Source organism: Triticum urartu, chromosome 5 (genome assembly GCF_003073215.2).
Source record: "Triticum urartu cultivar G1812 chromosome 5, Tu2.1, whole genome shotgun sequence".
NCBI classification, from domain to species: Eukaryota; Viridiplantae; Streptophyta; class Magnoliopsida; order Poales; family Poaceae; genus Triticum; species Triticum urartu.
The window spans coordinates 608490777-608509912 of record NC_053026.1 but is presented as its reverse complement, the minus strand read 5'-3'; the positions used below and the strand labels follow the sequence as shown (position 1 = coordinate 608509912).

Here is a 19136-nt window from a genome sequence, read left to right as displayed (position 1 = left end):
GGTTTATGTGTAGGAGGACAAGAGGAAGCCCCCCATGTGGTTGGATATACCAGCAAGCAATGCAAAACATATATAGGGCATGTTTGGTCGGAGGCTTGGAGCAAAATTGTTGGGCCACAAGTTTCCCTCGAATCTTCCTGGGCTTTGTTTGGTTGGTGGCCCAGAAAATCTGACTCTAGGCTGGCCTGCAAAAGCAACTAATTATACGGTAGTACTGTAACACTATAATATCCTCTCAAGCGCAAACCAAACACCACGTACTCATGCCTAACCAAGCAAAAATCTCATCTTTGTCAGGCTACTCTGAAGCAATACCTTTCTCCAGGCATGAACCCCATGTCTCAATCCAAACTGGCCCATAGTCATTAGACACGCACATGTCAATGAGTAAGGATACACATACGGGGAAACTCGGAAGGACGAGTCCAAGGTGCACATGTATGAGTGTCCAGGGGCTCTCGAGTATTGCGCCTCATCAAGATCGAGTAAACACTCGTTAGGGGCACAGACGACTGCAACATTTTAGGGATAAGGCAGTTATGAGAATACACGACACACTTAACCGCGCCACCTCCTGATCGTATCAGGTCTAATGAGGGGTATTTGAACAAACCACGTATGCCCTATATACATATAGAGAGGTTGACATGCTTGGTAGAAGGTAGGTCTAGCTCAAGATCAAACTTCCCCATATTTATTGAAGATAAGACTTTTCAACGCTTTTTTTTCCAGTGGCATGATGTGTCTGATGACTTTGAGGTGTGTGTGTGTGTGTGGTGATTTTGTCAATCAAAAGATATATCAACCCAGTCTCTAAGTCTTGGAGGTGCCATAGGGATAGGGGTGGGTGTGCGTGAGTGTTGTGAATGTCCATGTGTCCCTATGATGTTTCATCTGGAAGCATGCAAATGATGGGATTTACACGGCGGCCACTGCGTACAAGCCTCAATTCCTAGACATGACTCTCTCCCCCTTGGATCGCATGGTTTGGAAGGCATGGGCACCTTCAAAGGTTAAGTTTTTTGCTTGGTTGGCGTTGCAAGATAGGATTTGGACCGTCGATCGCTTGGAGCGACGAGGTTGACCAAATTGTGGCCTTTACAAGCTTTGCAATAGGGAACATGGGGAGCCCGTCTTTTCTTCATGTGCCGCTACACTATTCGGTTATGGAAGTCTCTCATTGAGAAGCTTGGTCTCGCGCACATGGATACATCCGACTGGTCCATGTACGATTTCATCTATGAGTGGTGGGACAAGAGAACCGACAACTGCAACCCTAACTGGGCAAGCTATATGGCCTCCCACACCATGCTCGTCTCGTGGACCATTTGGAATGAAAAAATGCACGGGTATTCCGCCTCAAGAGTGCGTCACCAACCATCCTACTCACCGCCATCGTCGAGGAGGCCAAGCTTTGGATGGCCACAGGCGCAAAGAAATTAGAGAATATTTTTCAGGGCTAGTAATAGTCATGCCGAAATTGTGTGGGTGTGTTGAAAACCTCTAAACTCTGTTATCTCCCTATTTAATAGATGAGGCAAATTTTATGCGTCCGTTTGAAAAAAAAGCATTTCTCATTATAAAAATACCATACACTGATTTTTTTAAAATAATTTCAGTGTATTTACCAAAGAAAAAAATCAGTTTGTCCAGAAAACCTAAGAATTACCGTACACCTGCAAATGGTTTTCTTTGCAATTAATTATTTTCATATGTAAAAGGATTTTTTTAGGGGAATATGTAAAAGGAATTTAAAAAGGCTAATCCACACACTTCTAAGTCCAAAAAAAAAGTCCAACCGGACGTGCGCCCCTATCCAGTCTCTACTCGCTCACTGGACCAAAACTGCTAGTCCACCCTTTCGTCTTTTCCTCCGGCGCCCGAAACGGCCGCCGCCTGCTCAACTCCGGCCGGTGCAATTTCACCGACGGGGAACCGTTTGCTGCATCCACTGGAGATGCTCTGACAACGGGTGCACAACTAGCCTCATAGGGCGAGAGAGGGGTTAGCAACTTAGCATGTAGACTAGCTAGCTAGGGATATATTGAGATGGAGGTTGCGGTGGTCGTCGGCCCGATAGTGAAGCTGCTGCCGAAGCTCCTATCGGTGATAGATGGCAAAAGGAAGCAGCTGGACAACCTGGAGGTGGACGCCGGATTCATCCGCCGCGACCTGCAGTCGATCCAAGAAATCATTGGCCGCTCGAGTGGCGGCAGATCCATCACGGACCTCTGGGTCCGAGATCTCAGGCGCCTGGCGGACGACATGGAAGACTGCATCGACCGCTTCCAGGTCGGGAAGATGGGCAGAGTCCGTTTCGTCGGGAAGATCGGCAGACTGAAGAAGAGGTCAAAGGAGACTCTCGAGCAGCTGCAGAACTCCATCAGCATCACCGGAGCCGCCGCACCTCCGGCTCCCGCCGGCGGGGGCAACGATCAGGATCCGGAGGGGCAACTACTTGCTCTGCTTCCGCGGAGCCCATCGGAGGGGAGGCTCAAGGTGATTTCAGTCGCCGGATTCGGTGGAGCAGGTATGACTCGCCTTGCCCACAAGGTTTACAGCAACAGGGATGTGCGCAGCCAGTTCCCTCTGCACGCCTGGGTTCGTGCATCCCCGGGCATGAGTGTGCACAAGCTTCTTCAGAAAATACATGACCAACTGCTGCTAATTAGTATTGCCAAGAATCATGGTGCCACTGCCTCCAGCTCCAAAATAATACCACAGGTCAACGGAGAAGCCGAAACTGACCGCGGGCTCATCGGATTACTCAAGACCGGAAGGTGATTATAGCTTAACTAGTATAATGCCTCCTGACCGATATAGCTAAAGATTACCAAAAGGTGATTATATAGATTAACTAGTAATGTTTGCTTTCAACAGTGTTATTATTGTGAACTTGTTGGAGACATGATTCTGTTAGAATATCCTCTTTTGGGAAAATGAAGTAAATAGGGCTATTGCCGAGTGCAAATATGTTTTGAAAGCAGAACTGTGGAATGAGGAAAATTTAAGCTCTAAAACATACATGCGTTGATTCTGATAAAAGTAGATTGATGGAATGTGGTCTAGGACTGTAGGTTAAACTTGTTGAAGGATTTCCCGTTGAATTCAATCTTGAGTATACTGACTCAATGAAGTTCACAAGTAGGAAACAGAGAGCTAAATTGGTGTCAGCATTTCAAAATTTCAGTAACTTATGATTGGAATCGACTAGTAAGATTGCAAGCAAATATTGATAGCTGCAAAACCTGCAGCAACAAAAAAAAAATCATGATTTTTATTTTCTCAAAGATTCATTCATTATGTATCTTGTAGGTATTTGATTGTGATTGATGGTGTGAATACACATGAGTTGTACGACGTGCTATCTGCCTTCTCTTGGGCTGATGGAGTGGATTGCAGAATTATCATGACGACGGCCATTCAGCTGCCAGAAGCGACATGCTGCAGATGTGGTAACGGTTCATCACTTGCTATGGATAGCACAAGCCAGGTTTTCATTGGAGAGCTGACAGAGAGTGGATTTGTGGAGGCCTGCCTCCATCTTCGTGATGACACTATAGAAAGAATTCGGCGCGGCAACAACGAGATCCTATCCAGTCCTGTTGTCCAGGACTTATTGCTGTATTTCTGCATGTTCCCACGCGACCATCCTGTCAGGAGGAATCCCTTGATAAGGCGATGGCTGGCTGAAGGACTTGTGTTTCCTCAACCAGAAACAGAGAGTTTTTCCCAGGATGTTGCAGCCAAGAATTTGGAGAGCCTCATCAGCCGCAATGTCATCCAGCCCATTCAAGTGAGGAACTATGGAAATGTGAAGAGATGCCAAACTTTTGGGATGATGCTTAACTCCATTTCCAGCAAATCCAAGTCACAGAACTTCATCACCATGCTGTGTGGTAGTGGCCAGACGACGGAGAGGAATCCACCGGGCAAAGAGATTCGCCGGCTTTCGCTCCATCTTAACGGTGCGGCAAATGGGCCACTTAATTTGCCAAAGGAGTTATCTCGTCTCCATACTCTGGCAGTATTCCCTGATGATGCAAATGTCTCCAGGCATCAAGCTAATTTGAATTATGCCAAATATAAGCTACTGCGAGTTTTGGATCTCAAAGAATGTGCCGATGTGAAAGCAGAACATGTGGGCAAAATATGTGACCTGTTGCTGCTCAAATATCTGAGCCTCGGGGACAGTATTGACAAGGTTCCGAGGAAAATAGCGAAGCTAAAATGGTTAGAGACTCTCGACATGAGGAGAACCCAGGTAGTGACGCTGCCAATTGAAGTCCTCCAGCTCCCCGGGTTGAAACACCTCCTTGGAAAGTTTCAGCTAGTTGAAGGCGACTGCACACAGAAGAAGCTAGAGAAGCTCCTGTCAAAAGATATTGAACTGCATAGGCTTTCCGGATTTGTCACAGACAAAAGCGAAGGGTTTGCGCAGCTGATGAGTCGCATGGGGAAGTTGAGGAAGGTGAAAATATGGTGCGATTCCACCGCAGATGTGACGAAACTGGTTCATGTTTTAGGAGCCACAAAGAAATTCATTGGCGGAGGCCTGGATATGACAAGAGTCGATCGTTCTTTATCTATCGACTTCCAAGGATGCCCAACAGAATGCTCAGAACAGTTCATGGATTCTCTGAAAGCTACAGCCTACAGGCCGTCTTACCTCGCTCAAATTGCGAGGCAAGCTGACACAACTCCCTCAGTTCCGTGCAAAGCTGAATTACATCGAAGAGTTATGCCTCTCAAAGACTAGTCTGAGCGGTGACACAATCCTGAGTAGCCTGTCTGGACTGAAAATGACACTGAAATATTTCAAGCTGGTAGAAGATAAGCTTGGTCACTTGGTCATAAAACCAGAGCATTTCCGAAGCCTGAAGGGGTTATGCCTCGTGGGCGAGCAAAGTCTAGAGGACATATCAATCCAAGATGAAGCTATGCCCTACCTTGTGTCACTTCATATACTTTGTGAAGCTCAGGGTGATCTTCCAGGCATCGACATCACACGCATGGGAAGGCTAAAAGAAGTCGCGCTCCATTCCGGAGTACAAGATACGATAAAGGATGGATGGCAAGCAGCTGCAATGAACCATCCTAATAGGCCCAACGTTTTGTTTATCCATCATGCTAACTCCTTGCCTAGAGACTCTCCGCCGTGCGAAGCAACAGGGGAGATTGTAAATCGGACCAAACCTATTGGGAGAAAATTCACCGCCTCTATCATGGGGGGCATCTTTTCTCGTGCACGGCCAAGATCCTGACGCACTGAAGCAAGTCGCATTGATCATGGTTAGTTTTGTGTCTATTTCCTCCTGCCTATCATTCAGGTTGTACTCTCAGTACAGTTTCCAGGTATGATGATGTTGGTGCACATTGATTGTCTACAGAGCAAAGCTTTTGCATCCATTCGCTGATCGATGATGTGTGTGCTGCATGATGTGACCTCCATGAGGCGTGGCTTCTCTGCGAGGTGGCTGCAGGCAGTGAGTACAGTGGGATGATGCAGCCTCTTCATGGGTGATTGATGATGTCCTGATAAGCAATTTACAAGCGAATTCCGCTGATAACATTTCATGGCAAAACAGAGTAAATACAGGTACATTGTGTAGAGATGTTGCTAATTAGAGAGTTTGTTAATTTGATTCGACAGACTGGGTTTATACAATGGAACAGCCACACCTCTCTATTTTGCAAATGCATCGAATAAAGTAAGTATTCACTTGTACTATCAGATGTATCGATGTAGTGACATTACTGTGTCTTTTGTTGTCTGCAGCGCAAAGTTTTGAAATCATTCTCTGATCCGTGGAGCTTTCGGTTGGATGCATGGTCCAACTCTATGCTGTTCTATGATGTCTCCTCCAATTAAAAATGCACTCTTCTTCTCACGGCGTGATTACAAAGGGAACGTCATAGGCAAAAGGGAGGGCACAAGCAACATAACAGTTGAAGGAAATTTCAACTATCAGATAGCCTATCATGCCCTCTGCCATAAAACCTTTTGTAGCCAGGGAGGGAGGGAGATGGTGTATATTTACTTGTCCAAAAAAAGAGGGTACAGTATTATTTTTCGGTCTCAAGTGCTGCAGTGCCTGCTATTGTTGCACTACCATGTTACTGATTTTTTTTTTAAAATTGTGAGGCTTCAAAAGGTCAGGAAACTTATTCAACATGGACTTATTTGTCTTAATACACGTATGGTGATTGCAGCTATGAAGATTGATACTTCCCATATCTCTCTGCTTTTTTTTTTACAGTATGTAATGCTCCCTCTCTTTCAAAATGTAAGACGTTTCTTGACACTAATAGTACAAGAGGGAGTACGTTATATGATCGTAAAATCAAAAGGCAAAAGCCAGGCGCGAGCAGGCTGCTTTAGGCTCATGAATGAATGATTTGGCATGTTCGGGCGCCACCGCCCATGGAATTGTTACGAGGCGTTCATGGCTTGCAGCGTTCTGCTGCTGCCCTTGCCATTTCTTTCTGATCTGATACGGCTGCCGACTTGCCGTCCACATCCCCCGGAAAGCAAGAACAAAGTTTGCACATCGCGAGCGCCAAAACAAACAAGGACGGCGTTGCTCTCACCGGGGAACTGACGGCTGGGCTGGGAGTGAAGGAAGTGGATGGCGGCAATGATCGCCGGAGCGCCGAGCTCACCCCCAACATACTCCTATCATTTCCAAACCCTACCTCCCGCTCTCGGAAGCGCTCTTGTTTGCTAGGCTCTCTGTTTGGCTGAAAATCGGTGCTGCAAACATGTGATCAGACGCAGGCAAGTTGTGTAGTACGTACTACTATATGACAAAGCAGACGGATATTCTAATGTTCAGGCCACTAACTGTAAAATAATGGAGCTGGCATTGAGAAAAGTGGATTTGAAGTCTCAACTCTCGGCGAGTATGGGGGTCTGATTTATCACATCTCTCTCCCCCTCCTTTTCTGTTCTCAGGAACGAGATCCTGAGATCTGAAGAGCAAGCTGCAGCCGCTCGACTCACGCGATTCCTCCGACTAGCCGGCGACTAGGATCACCAATCCTCCCACCAGCCGACTAGCTGCCGTCTTCTTCCCACAGCTTCTTCCACTCTGCAGAAAGAAACATCTCTGCCTACCACTCCCTGAGGTTACCATCTGCAAATCTGTCTGCCGCCACCTCTCCCGCTCCTCTGATTAGTAGCGGCGATTTGGAGCGATTATCCCGAATCAACAATCTTGCAAAAGGCTTCTCCAGGTAATCATCACTAGTACTTTTTTTTCCCTTCCCCTTGAGAAGTTTTTTTTTTGTGAGTTACCCTTGAGAAGATAATCTCTTCTCCAGGTAATCACCACTAGTACTTGTTTTCTTTTTTCCCCTTGAGAAGATATTCTCCAGATATTTAACTGGCTGCTGCTATAGATCGGTAGTTTTGAGATTAACAACCTGCTTCCTAGTCCTTTTGGACATTCATCCAGCGCAGGCCAGTTGCATCATGCAGCTCTATGTTTGCTTCAAACTTATTGCAGTTACCTATGCCGTTAAGTGCGTGTTGGGTTTTGTGGAGGAGCTATGCTTGTGCTTGTGCTTGCTCTGTTTCGCAACATTTTTCCGGGCAACTGGGTTGTTGAATTTTTTTTCTACTCATAAAATCAGAAGATTGTTCTCTATTCCATAGCTATATCTTTTGTGATTACTTGAGCAACTGGGATGCTTGATCTACTGGGCCTCCCAAATAATGTGCTCGCTCTTGTTTCAGGGTACTCTCGCCCCACCTAACTGTTAATGGGTCGCCAAGCCAGTGCTGCAAGAAATGACCTCGAGCACATGCTATCTCACGAAAACGAACAACCAAAGGCCTTGCCATTATCACTTTTGGAAGATATTACAGATGGTTTCTCTGAGAACCGTCAAATTGGCAGCGGTGGGTTTGCGGTGGTTTATAAGGTAAGGCAACTCTCAACTGCCCTCAGTTGATCCAAAAACTGAAGTTCATGCTGAAAGGCATCTTGTGACTTGTAGGGAGAGCTTGAGAATGGGACCGTTGCTGTGAAGAAGCTGTTTGAAAGGCTTGATATTCCCGATAATAAGTTCAACGAAGAGATTCGCTGTTTGATGAAGGTGAAGCACAAAAATATAGTACGTTTTCTGGGTTATTGTGCTAACGTACAAGGCGAAATGGTAGGCTACGATGGAGATTTTGTCATGGCAGATGTACGTCAAAGGTTGCTCTGCTTTGAGTACGTACCTAAAGGAAGTCTTGATGAGTATATCAAAGGTAAGATCATGTGGCCTGCAACTTTTGTTTCATTTTAATGAATATATATATATGAAAGGTAGGATCACGCGGCGTGCAACTTCAGTTTCCAATTTTAATGTATATATTAATGTTTATTTAGTTCTAGCAGCCGACAAATGTAGTGACACTTACGGTGTCATTATATCTAGTATTACAAAACTAAGCACTCCTGCCTTCAAATATGTCAAGTACTAAAACCACACTTTCTTCAATTATCCCTCCATTATAGATGCATCTTTTGGACTTGGCTGGATAAAGAGCTATCAGATAATAAAGGGAATTTGTGAGGGTTTACATTACCTTCACGAGAATCATATTGTTCACTTAGATCTCAAGCCCGCAAATATTCTACTGGATGACAATATGGTGCCGAAGATTACCGACTTTGGCCTATCAAGGTGCTTTGATGAAAAGCAAAGCCGAGCTATTACCAAAAATATGTCCGGAACGTGGTAAGTTGGCAAAGCCTCTTGAATTAATCTTTTTTTATCTCAGGCAGAAACTGCACTATTTTCCCTTTTTTCCTCCATTTATATGACTATACAAAATTTCGTGCAGGGGGTATATGCCACCAGAGTTCCATAATGGAGACATATGCATAATCACATACAAATCAGACATATATAGTCTTGGTGTCATAATTATGGAGATGCTGACAGGAAAAAAGTGGTATCCTGCATATCCTGATATTGATGATGTAAGAACAATATTCGCGGTTGTTCCATGATAAAGGCTAGAACTCTATCAAAAAAGGATAAACTTTTGATTTTAAAATAGCAGTATTTCGCTTTTACTTTGCATATAAGTGTTACATAGTATCATTCTTTAAAGTAGATGTAGTAAAGTATCTCTAGGAAGATATATATTTCTTCCTTTTTCTGAACGAAACATGAAAATGCTATTTATATGGTGCTAGATCTTACAAGGCTCCACGAAGTCATATCTAAATTCATTAACGCCACCTTTTTTGTGCACATGGGGAAGACGTCAGAGAAGATAGGCATGACAAAGAGCACATATCTACAATTGACACGGTATCCAGGAGGAGAGTAAGATACGCGATAAAATTATATTAGAGAGAGCATTAATGTTCCAAATACCTATTAATGGATCAAAGAAAAAAAATGAAGATAATAGGATGATTTGTGGACCTAGTTAAATAGAACGGTTGTATGTTGGTTTTACACATCTATTTTCAAGATGCACAATATTGTAGCTATACTTTTTTTTTACTGCTACATGTGTGGATGGAAGATTCTAGATGGAGTCATAAGTACAATCCCTTATTTTTTGGAGGAATTTTTTTGCTGCTCAATCCTGAATCAATATGGGTTTTACATTACTTTCATTTTTAATGGATTGTAAAGTCATGATCAAATGACAATACTTCACAGACAGATTTGTTGGGCCATGGGAGTGCACAATGGTGGTGTAGTAGGACCTGAGTTGGTTACACTCTAGCATGGTGGGTTAGCTTAGGTGTAGAGTAAGATTGCTAGTTTTAGAATAGTGTCACATATACATACCTAGGCATAATGACCCTCTTTAAAGCAATATAATTATAGTAGAACATATTTCAAGAACCCATGCATATTTTACCATTATTTTAGTCTACTAGTAAATGCTAGAGTTATACCAATTTACTTTAGTCATACATATTATGGTTTCAACCAGAAAAGGTTACTTACGAACTGGTTGTTAAATGTTACTATTTATGGTTCCATATTATGGTTTCAACCAGAAAAGAGTACTATTTTAAATATGGAGCAGATGAGATGTTTTAGTGTATGAATGTATGCACATGGAGTTTCAGTAATAGTAGACCGGGGGGGGGGGGGGGACCCTAGCCACCTCCCCTCCTTGCCGCCGGCGGCGGCGGCGGGCCTCTTCATCCTTTCGCCCGGCGGCGGCGGGCGTTGTGTCGTGCTGACGAGGGGCGCGGCGACGCAACGGTGAGATCGCGAGCACGTGGCGGCGGCGTGGTGGGCTTCGCGGGCGTGCACGCTTCCTGGGCTGGGGTGGCGGCTGGGTCTGGCGCGGCCAGATCTGCGGCTCGCCGGCGGGGACACGGTGCATCTGTTGTGGCTCGTGCGGCTGCCGGTGGCCGGTGTGCAAGGCCCGGCTTGGCGCCTCGTGTGGTCATCTCCAAGACGGATCTGTCCGTCCGCGCGTCCTCCTCGTCGGCCAGATGTCCGGCCGGCTCCTCGCATGTTTGACTTGGAGGTCGTGGTGGGGCGTTGCAGGGGCAATGTGAGGAGGCTGGCTGGAGGGATTGGTGGTCTGCCCACCCGTCACCGGCGCGGGGGTGTGCCGGTCGAGGTCTCGCACCGCTCCGCCCCCTCTTCTTTTCCCTGGCCTAGTTGCCTTCGGTTTCATCTATCGAGGAGTTGGCGGCTCCAACGATGGTAGGGGTCTGCTACTGGTCGTGATTCGTTCCTTTGGGCGGTCGTTGGGGGTGTCGGGTGGCAGGGCGGCGGCTCTGCGGTGGGAGCTTCCGTGTTCGTGAGCGGAGCTCGCAGCTCGGGTGTGGACTGGCGACCTTGGTCGCGTGGGCGGCGGGGTGGCTCGGGCTCGGCGACCCGTGGTGATCGGAGATGGAGAGGTATACCGGGGTGAAATCCTTGTCTGACCGCTGTCAGACCGACGGTGGCGTCGTCCGGGGGCGTCGTCTCCTTCCTGTAGGCTCCGTCGCGGTCTCTCCTAATTCTCTGTGGCGCTCCGAATGAAAATCTTGATCTTCGGATCGGGTGGTGTCGGCGCTCCGGTGTCGTGCCCTTCCTGAAGGCACTACCTTGGAGCTTGCGGTACCCGTCGGCGGTCAGCTATGTTCTTCACGGTGGCTTGTTCTCGGTGGAGGGCTCCGTCATCTTTGTAGTGATGCTTGTTGTACATCCGTTGTTTGCTTCGAGTTGGCTTAGCTGATCTCCGGCACCTTTGTATCTTGCTTTGTGTGTGTGTGTGTGTGTGTGTGTGTGTGTGTTTGTTTGGGTGCTGTGTTGTATGGTTCGGTTGTATGAGGGTCGATGCTTTATATATAAAGCGGGGCGAAAGCCTTTTTGGGTAACGTATGCACATACATAATGGGTCACTATACGTGGGTGTAGAATTGCCATTCTTTCTTTGCATATCTAACACACTTAAGTTTCCTATCTCAATAGGTACTTGAAAGTTGGAGGAATAAGTTAGGGAACTCTCAACGGAGCATACAGTTGAAACAGATACGGTTATGCACCGAGATAGGGATAGAGTGCATTGATGTTAACAGAGCAAACAGACCAGATACATCACACATAATCAATAGGCTTGGTGAAACAGAAAATAAATGCATGGTAATTGGCATGAGTTGTTCAATATTTGCACCTGTGACTTTATTCGTGGTATGTATAACTAAATTTAATGCCTATTTCGAGTATTTTACATGTGTAAACTTTTGCCTTGAAGGAAAATCTAGAGGATGCCACCAACAACTTGTTTCTGAGGAGGAAAAATGTTCATCTTATGAATGATAGTACCAAGAAGAATATCATCGTTGGGCAGGGGATAGCTACGAATCTTCATGCGGCCCAAGAATGTCTCAATGATAATCTTCATATTGTTGAAGTCGAGTCAGGTCCATCTATGTCTGCTGATGATTGTAACATTCAAGAGGCCAACAAATGTCTGTGTGATAATCTTCATACTGTTGTAGCCGAGTATGCTCCATCTATTTCTACAGAGGATCGTAACCTTCAAGAGGCACTTCAATTCATTAAGGTTGATCCCGTGGGAGTAATTGGAATATGGGGTCCAGGTGGAGTGGGGAAAACACACCTTTTGAACAATATCAAGAACTCGCTTGATGGAGACTTGACCTTTAACTATGTTGTACAAGTGACGGCTTCAAGGGGGTGTTCGGTGGAAAAGATCCGAACTGACATTGCACGCCAACTCGATCTGAAGTATGATGGTAATGTGCAATCTCAATGTCATGCCATCTTTGATTTCCTGAAGAAGAGAAGCTTTCTTATACTATTGGATGACCTTTGGGACCAAATAGATCTGCAGGCAGTTGGCATACCATATCCCCTGGGAAGTATAGACCAAATCAGGAGAAAAGTGGTGCTCACAACAAGATCAAGAAAAGTTTGTGGTCAAATGGAGGTGAGAAAAGAGCTTAAAGTAGCTTGTCTCCAAGAGGAGGAGGCATGGCAACTATTTCAAGATAAGGTTGGCCATGAAACTCTTTCTTATAGTCCTCGCGTTGATGCTCTCGCAAGAGAACTTGTGATGGAAATGAAGGGCCTGCCATTAGCTTTGATAACTATTGGAAAGGCAATGTATGCGAAATTTGATATGGCTGAGTGGGAATATGCCATCCAATATATGAAACGGACATGTTGTGATAACGATGACCCCTTGGATATGGAAAGAGTTGTTTTCAGCCAGGTCAAGTTTAGTTTTGATAGTTTACGAAACAACACTTTGAGGGATTGTTTCTTGACTTGTGCACTATGGCCAGAGAATCAAAAGATTCCTAAAGTAGAGCTTGCTAAATGCTGGATTGGCTTAGGTCTAGTGTTTGAGTCAGACATACAATGTTCCTACACAAAAGCATATAGTTTGATGGGAGAGCTTTCAGCTTCATGTCTGTTAGATGGATGTGGAAAGTTGTATGATTTTGTTAAAATGCATGACGTGGTTCGTGACATGGCTTTATGGATCTCTTGTGGATGCAGTGAGAACAATGGCAAGTGGTTTGTTCGTGCAGGAGTTGGCCCGGATGAAAAATTTAGCATTCCTTGGAACCAAGTTCGATGCATCTCATTGGTCCAGAACCATTTGTTGGAATTTCCCCTGTGTGACTCGAATCCCCGTTACATGAGTATCTTATGTCTTGGAAATAATCAGTTGCATGAAAGCATAATAGCTGGAGAAATCAAGAAATTCGCTTCACTCACATATCTGGATTTGCGCTTTAACCGTCTGAGCCGAATACCTGAAGAATTATGTTCCTTGCCAAACTTGGAACACCTTGATTTGTCGGATAATCTTGATGTGGATGAAGTGCCTCACTGCTTTGGAAACCTCGTTAAGCTCAAGTTCCTGTACCTAGAATCGACTAGCATACAAAGGATACCGGAGAGGGTCATATCTAGCCTTAAAGCATTACAGCTAATAGACATCAGAACTGATTTTTTTAGTCCAGTTTCTCACGAACTTCTTTCTAGAATGCTTCGAGAGCTGGGCACCCTGCCCCACTTGAAAGCAGTTGGTATCATTGTGGAGTATAAAATACTACAATTAAGAGGAGGCGGTGACCTCCCCATCAGGTATTTAAATCTGCGGGGACTAGAGACACATGCACTCAACTTCTCTGATATTCTATCACATGACTTTGCACGAAGGACCTTGTATGAACTGCGAATTCAAATGTGCAAAATGAAGGAAATAATTTTAAGTCACGAGTTTGCACAACCAAGCTGCTGTTTTGGTACACTCAATCAGCTCCTTTTGTTTCATTTGTCAGACTTGAGAGAGATAATTTGGATGGAAACATCTCCAACATCTCTATTTCCAAGGCTCACTTGTTTGACGGTGTTGTTTTGCGGAAAGCTAAATGACCTCTCTTGGGCGATGTATCTGCCTTGCCTCGAACAACTCATAATAGGTGGTTGTTCTTTGATGCAGCAAGCATTTATGAGGGATCATGGTGATAAAAATTGTAGCGAACAAAACAGCTCTAGTAAGACATTTCCCTGCCTCAAGTATCTGAGAATTTCGAGGTGTGTATCGCTGGTCAATATTGGCGATCCGGATGTGACATTCCCATCCCTAGAGCGGCTGGAACTTAATGATTGTCAAGAACTGAAGAGGCTTCCTTTCAGGACAAACAGCTTGCCACGAAAACTGCAGGTACTCGAGATTGATGTTGAATCATGGGAAAGATTGGAATTGGAAGAAGGTGCCAAATCTTTCCTGCAACCCAGGCTTGAAATTGTGGAAGATGTACCATGAACAAGAATGGACAACTATATCATTGTCTCGTCTCAAAGTGTTACGGTGCATGTTCTTTACACACTGCCATCGAAAACGCATCTTTTAGCTCCTGAGTTGTATTCATGATTTCGTTTAACAATTCTTGATTCTTGATTGGCAGGAGTATGTACTCCCTCCGATTCATATTACTACAAAGTTGTACTAACTTTGTAAAAATTTAGCCGACTTGTCCGGAGGTGTTCTAATTTGTGTGCAATCTGATAAAACAAGGTATGTACTAAATGTCTCTGAATCTCTTGTTTGCAGCTAATGCATCCCTTTTACAGTCGATGTGTGCAAGCCATGATAGGTACTATACAGAATAATCCCAGTGGAGACTGTTCGGTCTTCTACTGCCTGAATTTTCAGGTCCAACAGTACAAATAGGATTGTCTCTTAAGTTTTAGTAACAGTCAAAATCTCTCTACAGAAACTGTTGTACATGTTTCACGAGGTACCTGACAGATATCCCGTCCCTGACTCTACTGGAGCACGACGGAGGCGAGGAACCTCAGGGCGGCGACGGCGCTGACGACGGAGCAGCACAGGTGGACGGGCACCTCCTGCCTCGCCTTGGCCTCCTTCCTGCCCCTCTTGGCCTCTTCCATTTCCTCTCTTGCTCTGCTGAAGGAATTTGGCTGTGGCTGAGTCTTTGTTGGGCACGGACAGGCTCTCTTGGGACTGAAGGAATGTAGTCCTTTGACAGAATTTTTTACAAGACCACCATGGTTTAATTGTGAGCACCGTGCGGCCTTCGACTGCCGAATAGGATTGTTCGCTTCAGTGTCAGTAGTCAAATCTCTGTACTTTTTTTGCTCCTCTGTTCTAGTGGGAAAACTGTTGTACGTTTCAGGAGCTACAGAACCACAGATATCTGACCCTAGCGTAGGACGACGGAGGCAAGGAAGCTGAGCACGGCGACGGCGGCTGACGGCGGAGCAGCACAGGTCGACGAGCACCTCCCGGGTCAAGCGGCAGCTCAGCATCCTCCCGCTCCGTTTCCGCGGTCGTTTCTTTTTTTGGCCTTCATTATTGACCAATCTCTACCTTGAAAGTTGAAAGGGAGCGTGCATCCACTCCACTCCAGCCACAAAAAAGGATGCCTCCCTTGCCTAGTGCAACTTGTTGAAAGCTCTCCGGCGGCTTCACTTCCTGGCGCCTTGCTCTCCTATCGCCGATTCTTCTGGCTGGGTTGCTTCTTATCACGACTGCCGCGCGATTGCCGCTTTGCTCTTCCACTACTGTCCGCGACTCCAGTACTCGTTTTGGTTTTACTTGCGCGATTCTGGAGAGGGGGCATAACTCGTTTGTGATCAAGCTCATCTTTCTTGAACTGATTTCTGGAAAGACAGGAGATCCACGGTGAGTACTTCTGATCTTATAATCTTTTTGTTGGCAGTCGAGTCGTTGTTGCTAGCCGTGATTTTCACCGACTCAAAAATCTAGCCAATGTTCTCAGGTTGATTACCAGCCTGCTTGTTCCTCATAGTTAAAGTGGCTTACAGATGCTCTTCTTGCATCATCGATAGCTGCGTGTTGGGTTCCTTTTGGACATTCATCCAAATGCATGCCTGATGCATCATGACAGCTCTATGTTTACTGTTTATTTGCTTCAAACTTATTGTAGTTACCTATGCCATCAAGCGCGTGTTGAGTTTTGAGGAGGGGATATGTGTATGCTTGCTCTGTTTCATAACATTTCCCTGTTAGCTGACATTCCTGTTTTGCAACGTTTTCCCACTAAGCAGGGCCGGTCCTGAGATTTCTGGGGCTCCGGGGCGAGATTAGAATCCAGGGCCCTTAATATAAACATCAAAAGAAATTCAATATATGTATATGTGAATCCTTAGCAGTAAACATTTGAAATGCACCCAAAATCAAATAACGAATATTTTTGCCTTATAATTTTCTTTAAGATTCCTATATCCAAATTCGTTGATGATGCATGGTATCAATATCAATCTCATTCATATTTTATCTAAACGCATAAAGTTACCAAACGATTTAACCTCTCTTGGGAGACTTTACAAACCTCACATCACTTTTCCTCAATATATAGCTCTGTAAAAGATGCACATGTTATTTCCAGTAGGACAATAACCACATAAGGTAGAATACCTCAGCTATTATCAACACATCCAGCACCTCCTTATACATGCCCTTGATAAAAAAAAGTTGTTCTTAAGCATTAGAACGATCTTCTAAGCCCTAGAGATAACATGGATAAGGAGTTAAGTTTCATTAACTATATGAGAAAACCATTGAACAGGAGATTCAGTAATTACATGATATCATCTGCAGATCCAAATTTGATTATGGAGATATAAGTTCAAATCTTCTACAGGGAATGCATCATCTAAATGCCTTTGAAATATGGCTTTTGCACCACCACTACAAAACCATAAAATTGATCATCTAGTAGAGTTAACAGAATATACCAGTTCATAAGGAATTCAGCGCAACTTAGTGGTAAATCCTTCTTAGACATCATCCCATGCTCCTAATTTTCTAACTGAACCGTAACATCACAGTTTCTAAGTTTTGAATGCCAAAAGAATCTCACTTATGGTGATTATATTTTCCCATGTTGGGAGCAAGGAGAGGCAGTGCTCTCAAAATAAGTACAAAACCACACAAGATTCAATAAAAAACGTGTGAAGCGATCCTTACCAAAGGCTGATTACAAGCCAACTGGCCCTGACAAGGGAACAAAGAATGTAGTAATTGAAAAAAATATTCTCTATTCTATAGCTGTGTCTTAAAAAGAGGAGACCAGTTAGAACTACCCCTGGGCAGCATATTTTTTTTATAGGAGAAGCAACCTGAGCATCCGGCGAGCCCAAGTCTCGAACCTGGGGGAGCAGCTTGCACACCCGCACAACCTGCCAACAACAGAGCAACACTATGTTCATAGATGTGTCTTTTTCATGATTACTCGTGTCTTGTGACCTCCTAGTCCTAAATAACATGCTTGCTTTTGTTTCAAGGGTACTACTCGCCGGACGTAACTACTAATGGGCCGCCAAGCTAGTGTTGCACGAAATGACCTCGAGCATATGCTATCTCATGAAAACGAGCTGCCAAAGGCCTGGCCATTATCACTTTTGGAAGACATTACGGATGGTTTCTCTAAGAACCATCAAATTGGCAGCGGTGGGTTTGCAGTGGTTTACAAGGTAACACAACTCTCAACTTCCCTGGGTTGATCTAATAACTCAAGTTGATGCATATTTTCTTCTTTAATGAATGATACGCACACTCGTGCGTATTCGAGAAAAAAAGTATTTCAATCTTCATATATGTCAAATATGAAGATGGATCGGTGGAAGACGGCGGCGGCGATCTCTGAGAATGCGTCGGACCGGTGTGTGCCCCAGACCCAGTATGAGTCTTGGTTGGGGCCTTCGGCTTTACATGTTAGGATTTGGTGCGAGGTCTGTTTGATATTCGGCTCGGGCCGGGGGTCATCCTCCTTTTCCAAAAAAAATATGTCAAATATTAACACCTTACTTTCTCAATTCTCTCTCCTTTATAGATGCATCTTATGGACATGACTAGATAAAGACCTATGTGATAGTAAATGGTATCTGTGAAGATTTACATTACCTTCACCAGAATCGTATTGTTCACTTGGATCTCAAGCCCCCAAATATTATGCTGGATGGCAATATGATGCCAAAAATTACTGACTTTGGGCTATCAAGGTGCTTCGATGAAAAGCAAAGCCGAGTTATTACCACAAATACGGCTGGCACATTGTAGGTTGGCAAAACCTCTTGAGTTATCCTTTTTGTTTTATTTAGAAATTGTTTCCTTTTTCTTTTTCTCATACGTTTATATGACTAAATTTTTATGCAGGGGATATATAGCACCAGATCGAGTTTCATGGTGGAGACATATACACGATCACATACAAGTCGGACATATATAGTCTTGGTGTCATAATTATAGAGATGTTGATAGGAAAGAAGTGTTATCTAGCATATCCTGATGTTGATAATGTATGAACAATACTTGCGACTATTCCATGATAAATGCTAGACCTCCCTCAAAAAAAGATAAACACTAGGTTTCAATATGGCATATTTTGCTTTAACTTGGCATTTTTTAAGGCGTTACATCATATCGTTCTTCAAAGCATATGTAGTAAAGTATCTCTAGGAGGATAACCTTTTATTTCTTCTTGTTTCAGCTGAACATGAAATGGCAATTTACATGGAGCTAGATCTTACTAGGCTCCACGAAGCCATATCTAAAATTCATTAATGCCACCTTTTTTGGTCAACATGGTGTAGAGAGGAAGAAAAGATAGAGAGAGCAGAGAGTGACACTATATATCTACAATTGACATGGTATCGACAAACAGTAAGATAAATGATAAAAATATATTAGAGTACGTGTACATCTTCCAAATGCGGATTAATGAATGACAGAAAAATGTAGGTAATCCGATGATTTGTATACCTAGTTAGATAGAACAGTTCCATATATGGATTTTACATATATATTTTCGTTACGTCCAATATTGCTTGCCATAAATAGAAGAGCGTGATGTGGTTTGGTGGTGTGGTAATGGCGGGGGTAGGGGGGGGGGGGAGGTGTGTAGGTTATTCGCTCCGCGAGTCGCCTCGCCTCCTCTCTCTCTCTCTCTCTGCGTGTCATCCGTTCATCTCCTAGCTGTTTTCAAATCAGCTCTTTTTTTACAGTAACTTAGGAGATCAGTTGTCGCTCATGCACGGTGCACCCAAGCTCTTGCAGTTCGGCCGACCGTCCATTCCGCAGCTGCGTGCACCCAAGCTCTCGCAGTAAATTCTAAAAAAAAAAAAATCTCGCTGTTTAGCGA

At 44.5% G+C, this 19136-nt stretch overlaps 1 protein-coding gene and 1 pseudogene across 2 annotated transcripts; both read left to right on the top strand.

Annotated features, from left to right (window-relative positions):
* The first annotated feature begins 1789 nt into the window (after window positions 1–1789).
* LOC125511183 lies at window positions 1790–6237 on the top strand (annotated as a pseudogene).
* Window positions 6238–6353: 116 nt separating this feature from the next.
* LOC125511182 (probable disease resistance protein At1g61300) lies at window positions 6354–18361 on the top strand. Of its 2 annotated transcripts, XR_007284924.1 has the most exons (9): window positions 6354–7236; window positions 7739–7926; window positions 8002–8257; window positions 8508–8730; window positions 8837–8975; window positions 11437–11607; window positions 11720–14524; window positions 17281–18051; window positions 18152–18361. XR_007284924.1 is itself a non-coding variant. In XM_048676485.1 (8 exons), exons 2-7 carry the CDS (start codon window positions 7765–7767, stop codon window positions 14270–14272), a joined length of 3504 nt encoding a protein of 1167 aa, XP_048532442.1. In that variant the 5' UTR covers window positions 6354–7236; window positions 7739–7764; the 3' UTR covers window positions 14273–14317; window positions 14415–14524. The 2 variants fall into 2 exon arrangements, 1 of the variants encoding a protein (XP_048532442.1); XM_048676485.1 differs by lacking the exons at window positions 17281–18051; window positions 18152–18361 and having other exon boundaries at window positions 11720–14317; window positions 14415–14524.
* The last annotated feature ends 775 nt before the right edge of the window (window positions 18362–19136 follow it).

What these genes read in the sequence shown, in the direction of transcription:
- LOC125511182 (XM_048676485.1), top strand. Translation starts at nt 7,765, where the DNA reads ATGGGTCGCCAAGCCAGTGCTGCAAGAAATGACCTCGAGCACATGCTA. An exon ending in TCTTGATGAGTATATCAAAG is followed by an intron (nt 8,258 to 8,507) that starts GTAAGATCATGT and finishes CCTCCATTATAG; the next exon opens with ATGCATCTTTTGGACTTGGC. An exon ending in AAAAATATGTCCGGAACGTG is followed by an intron (nt 8,731 to 8,836) that starts GTAAGTTGGCAA and finishes AATTTCGTGCAG; the next exon opens with GGGGTATATGCCACCAGAGT.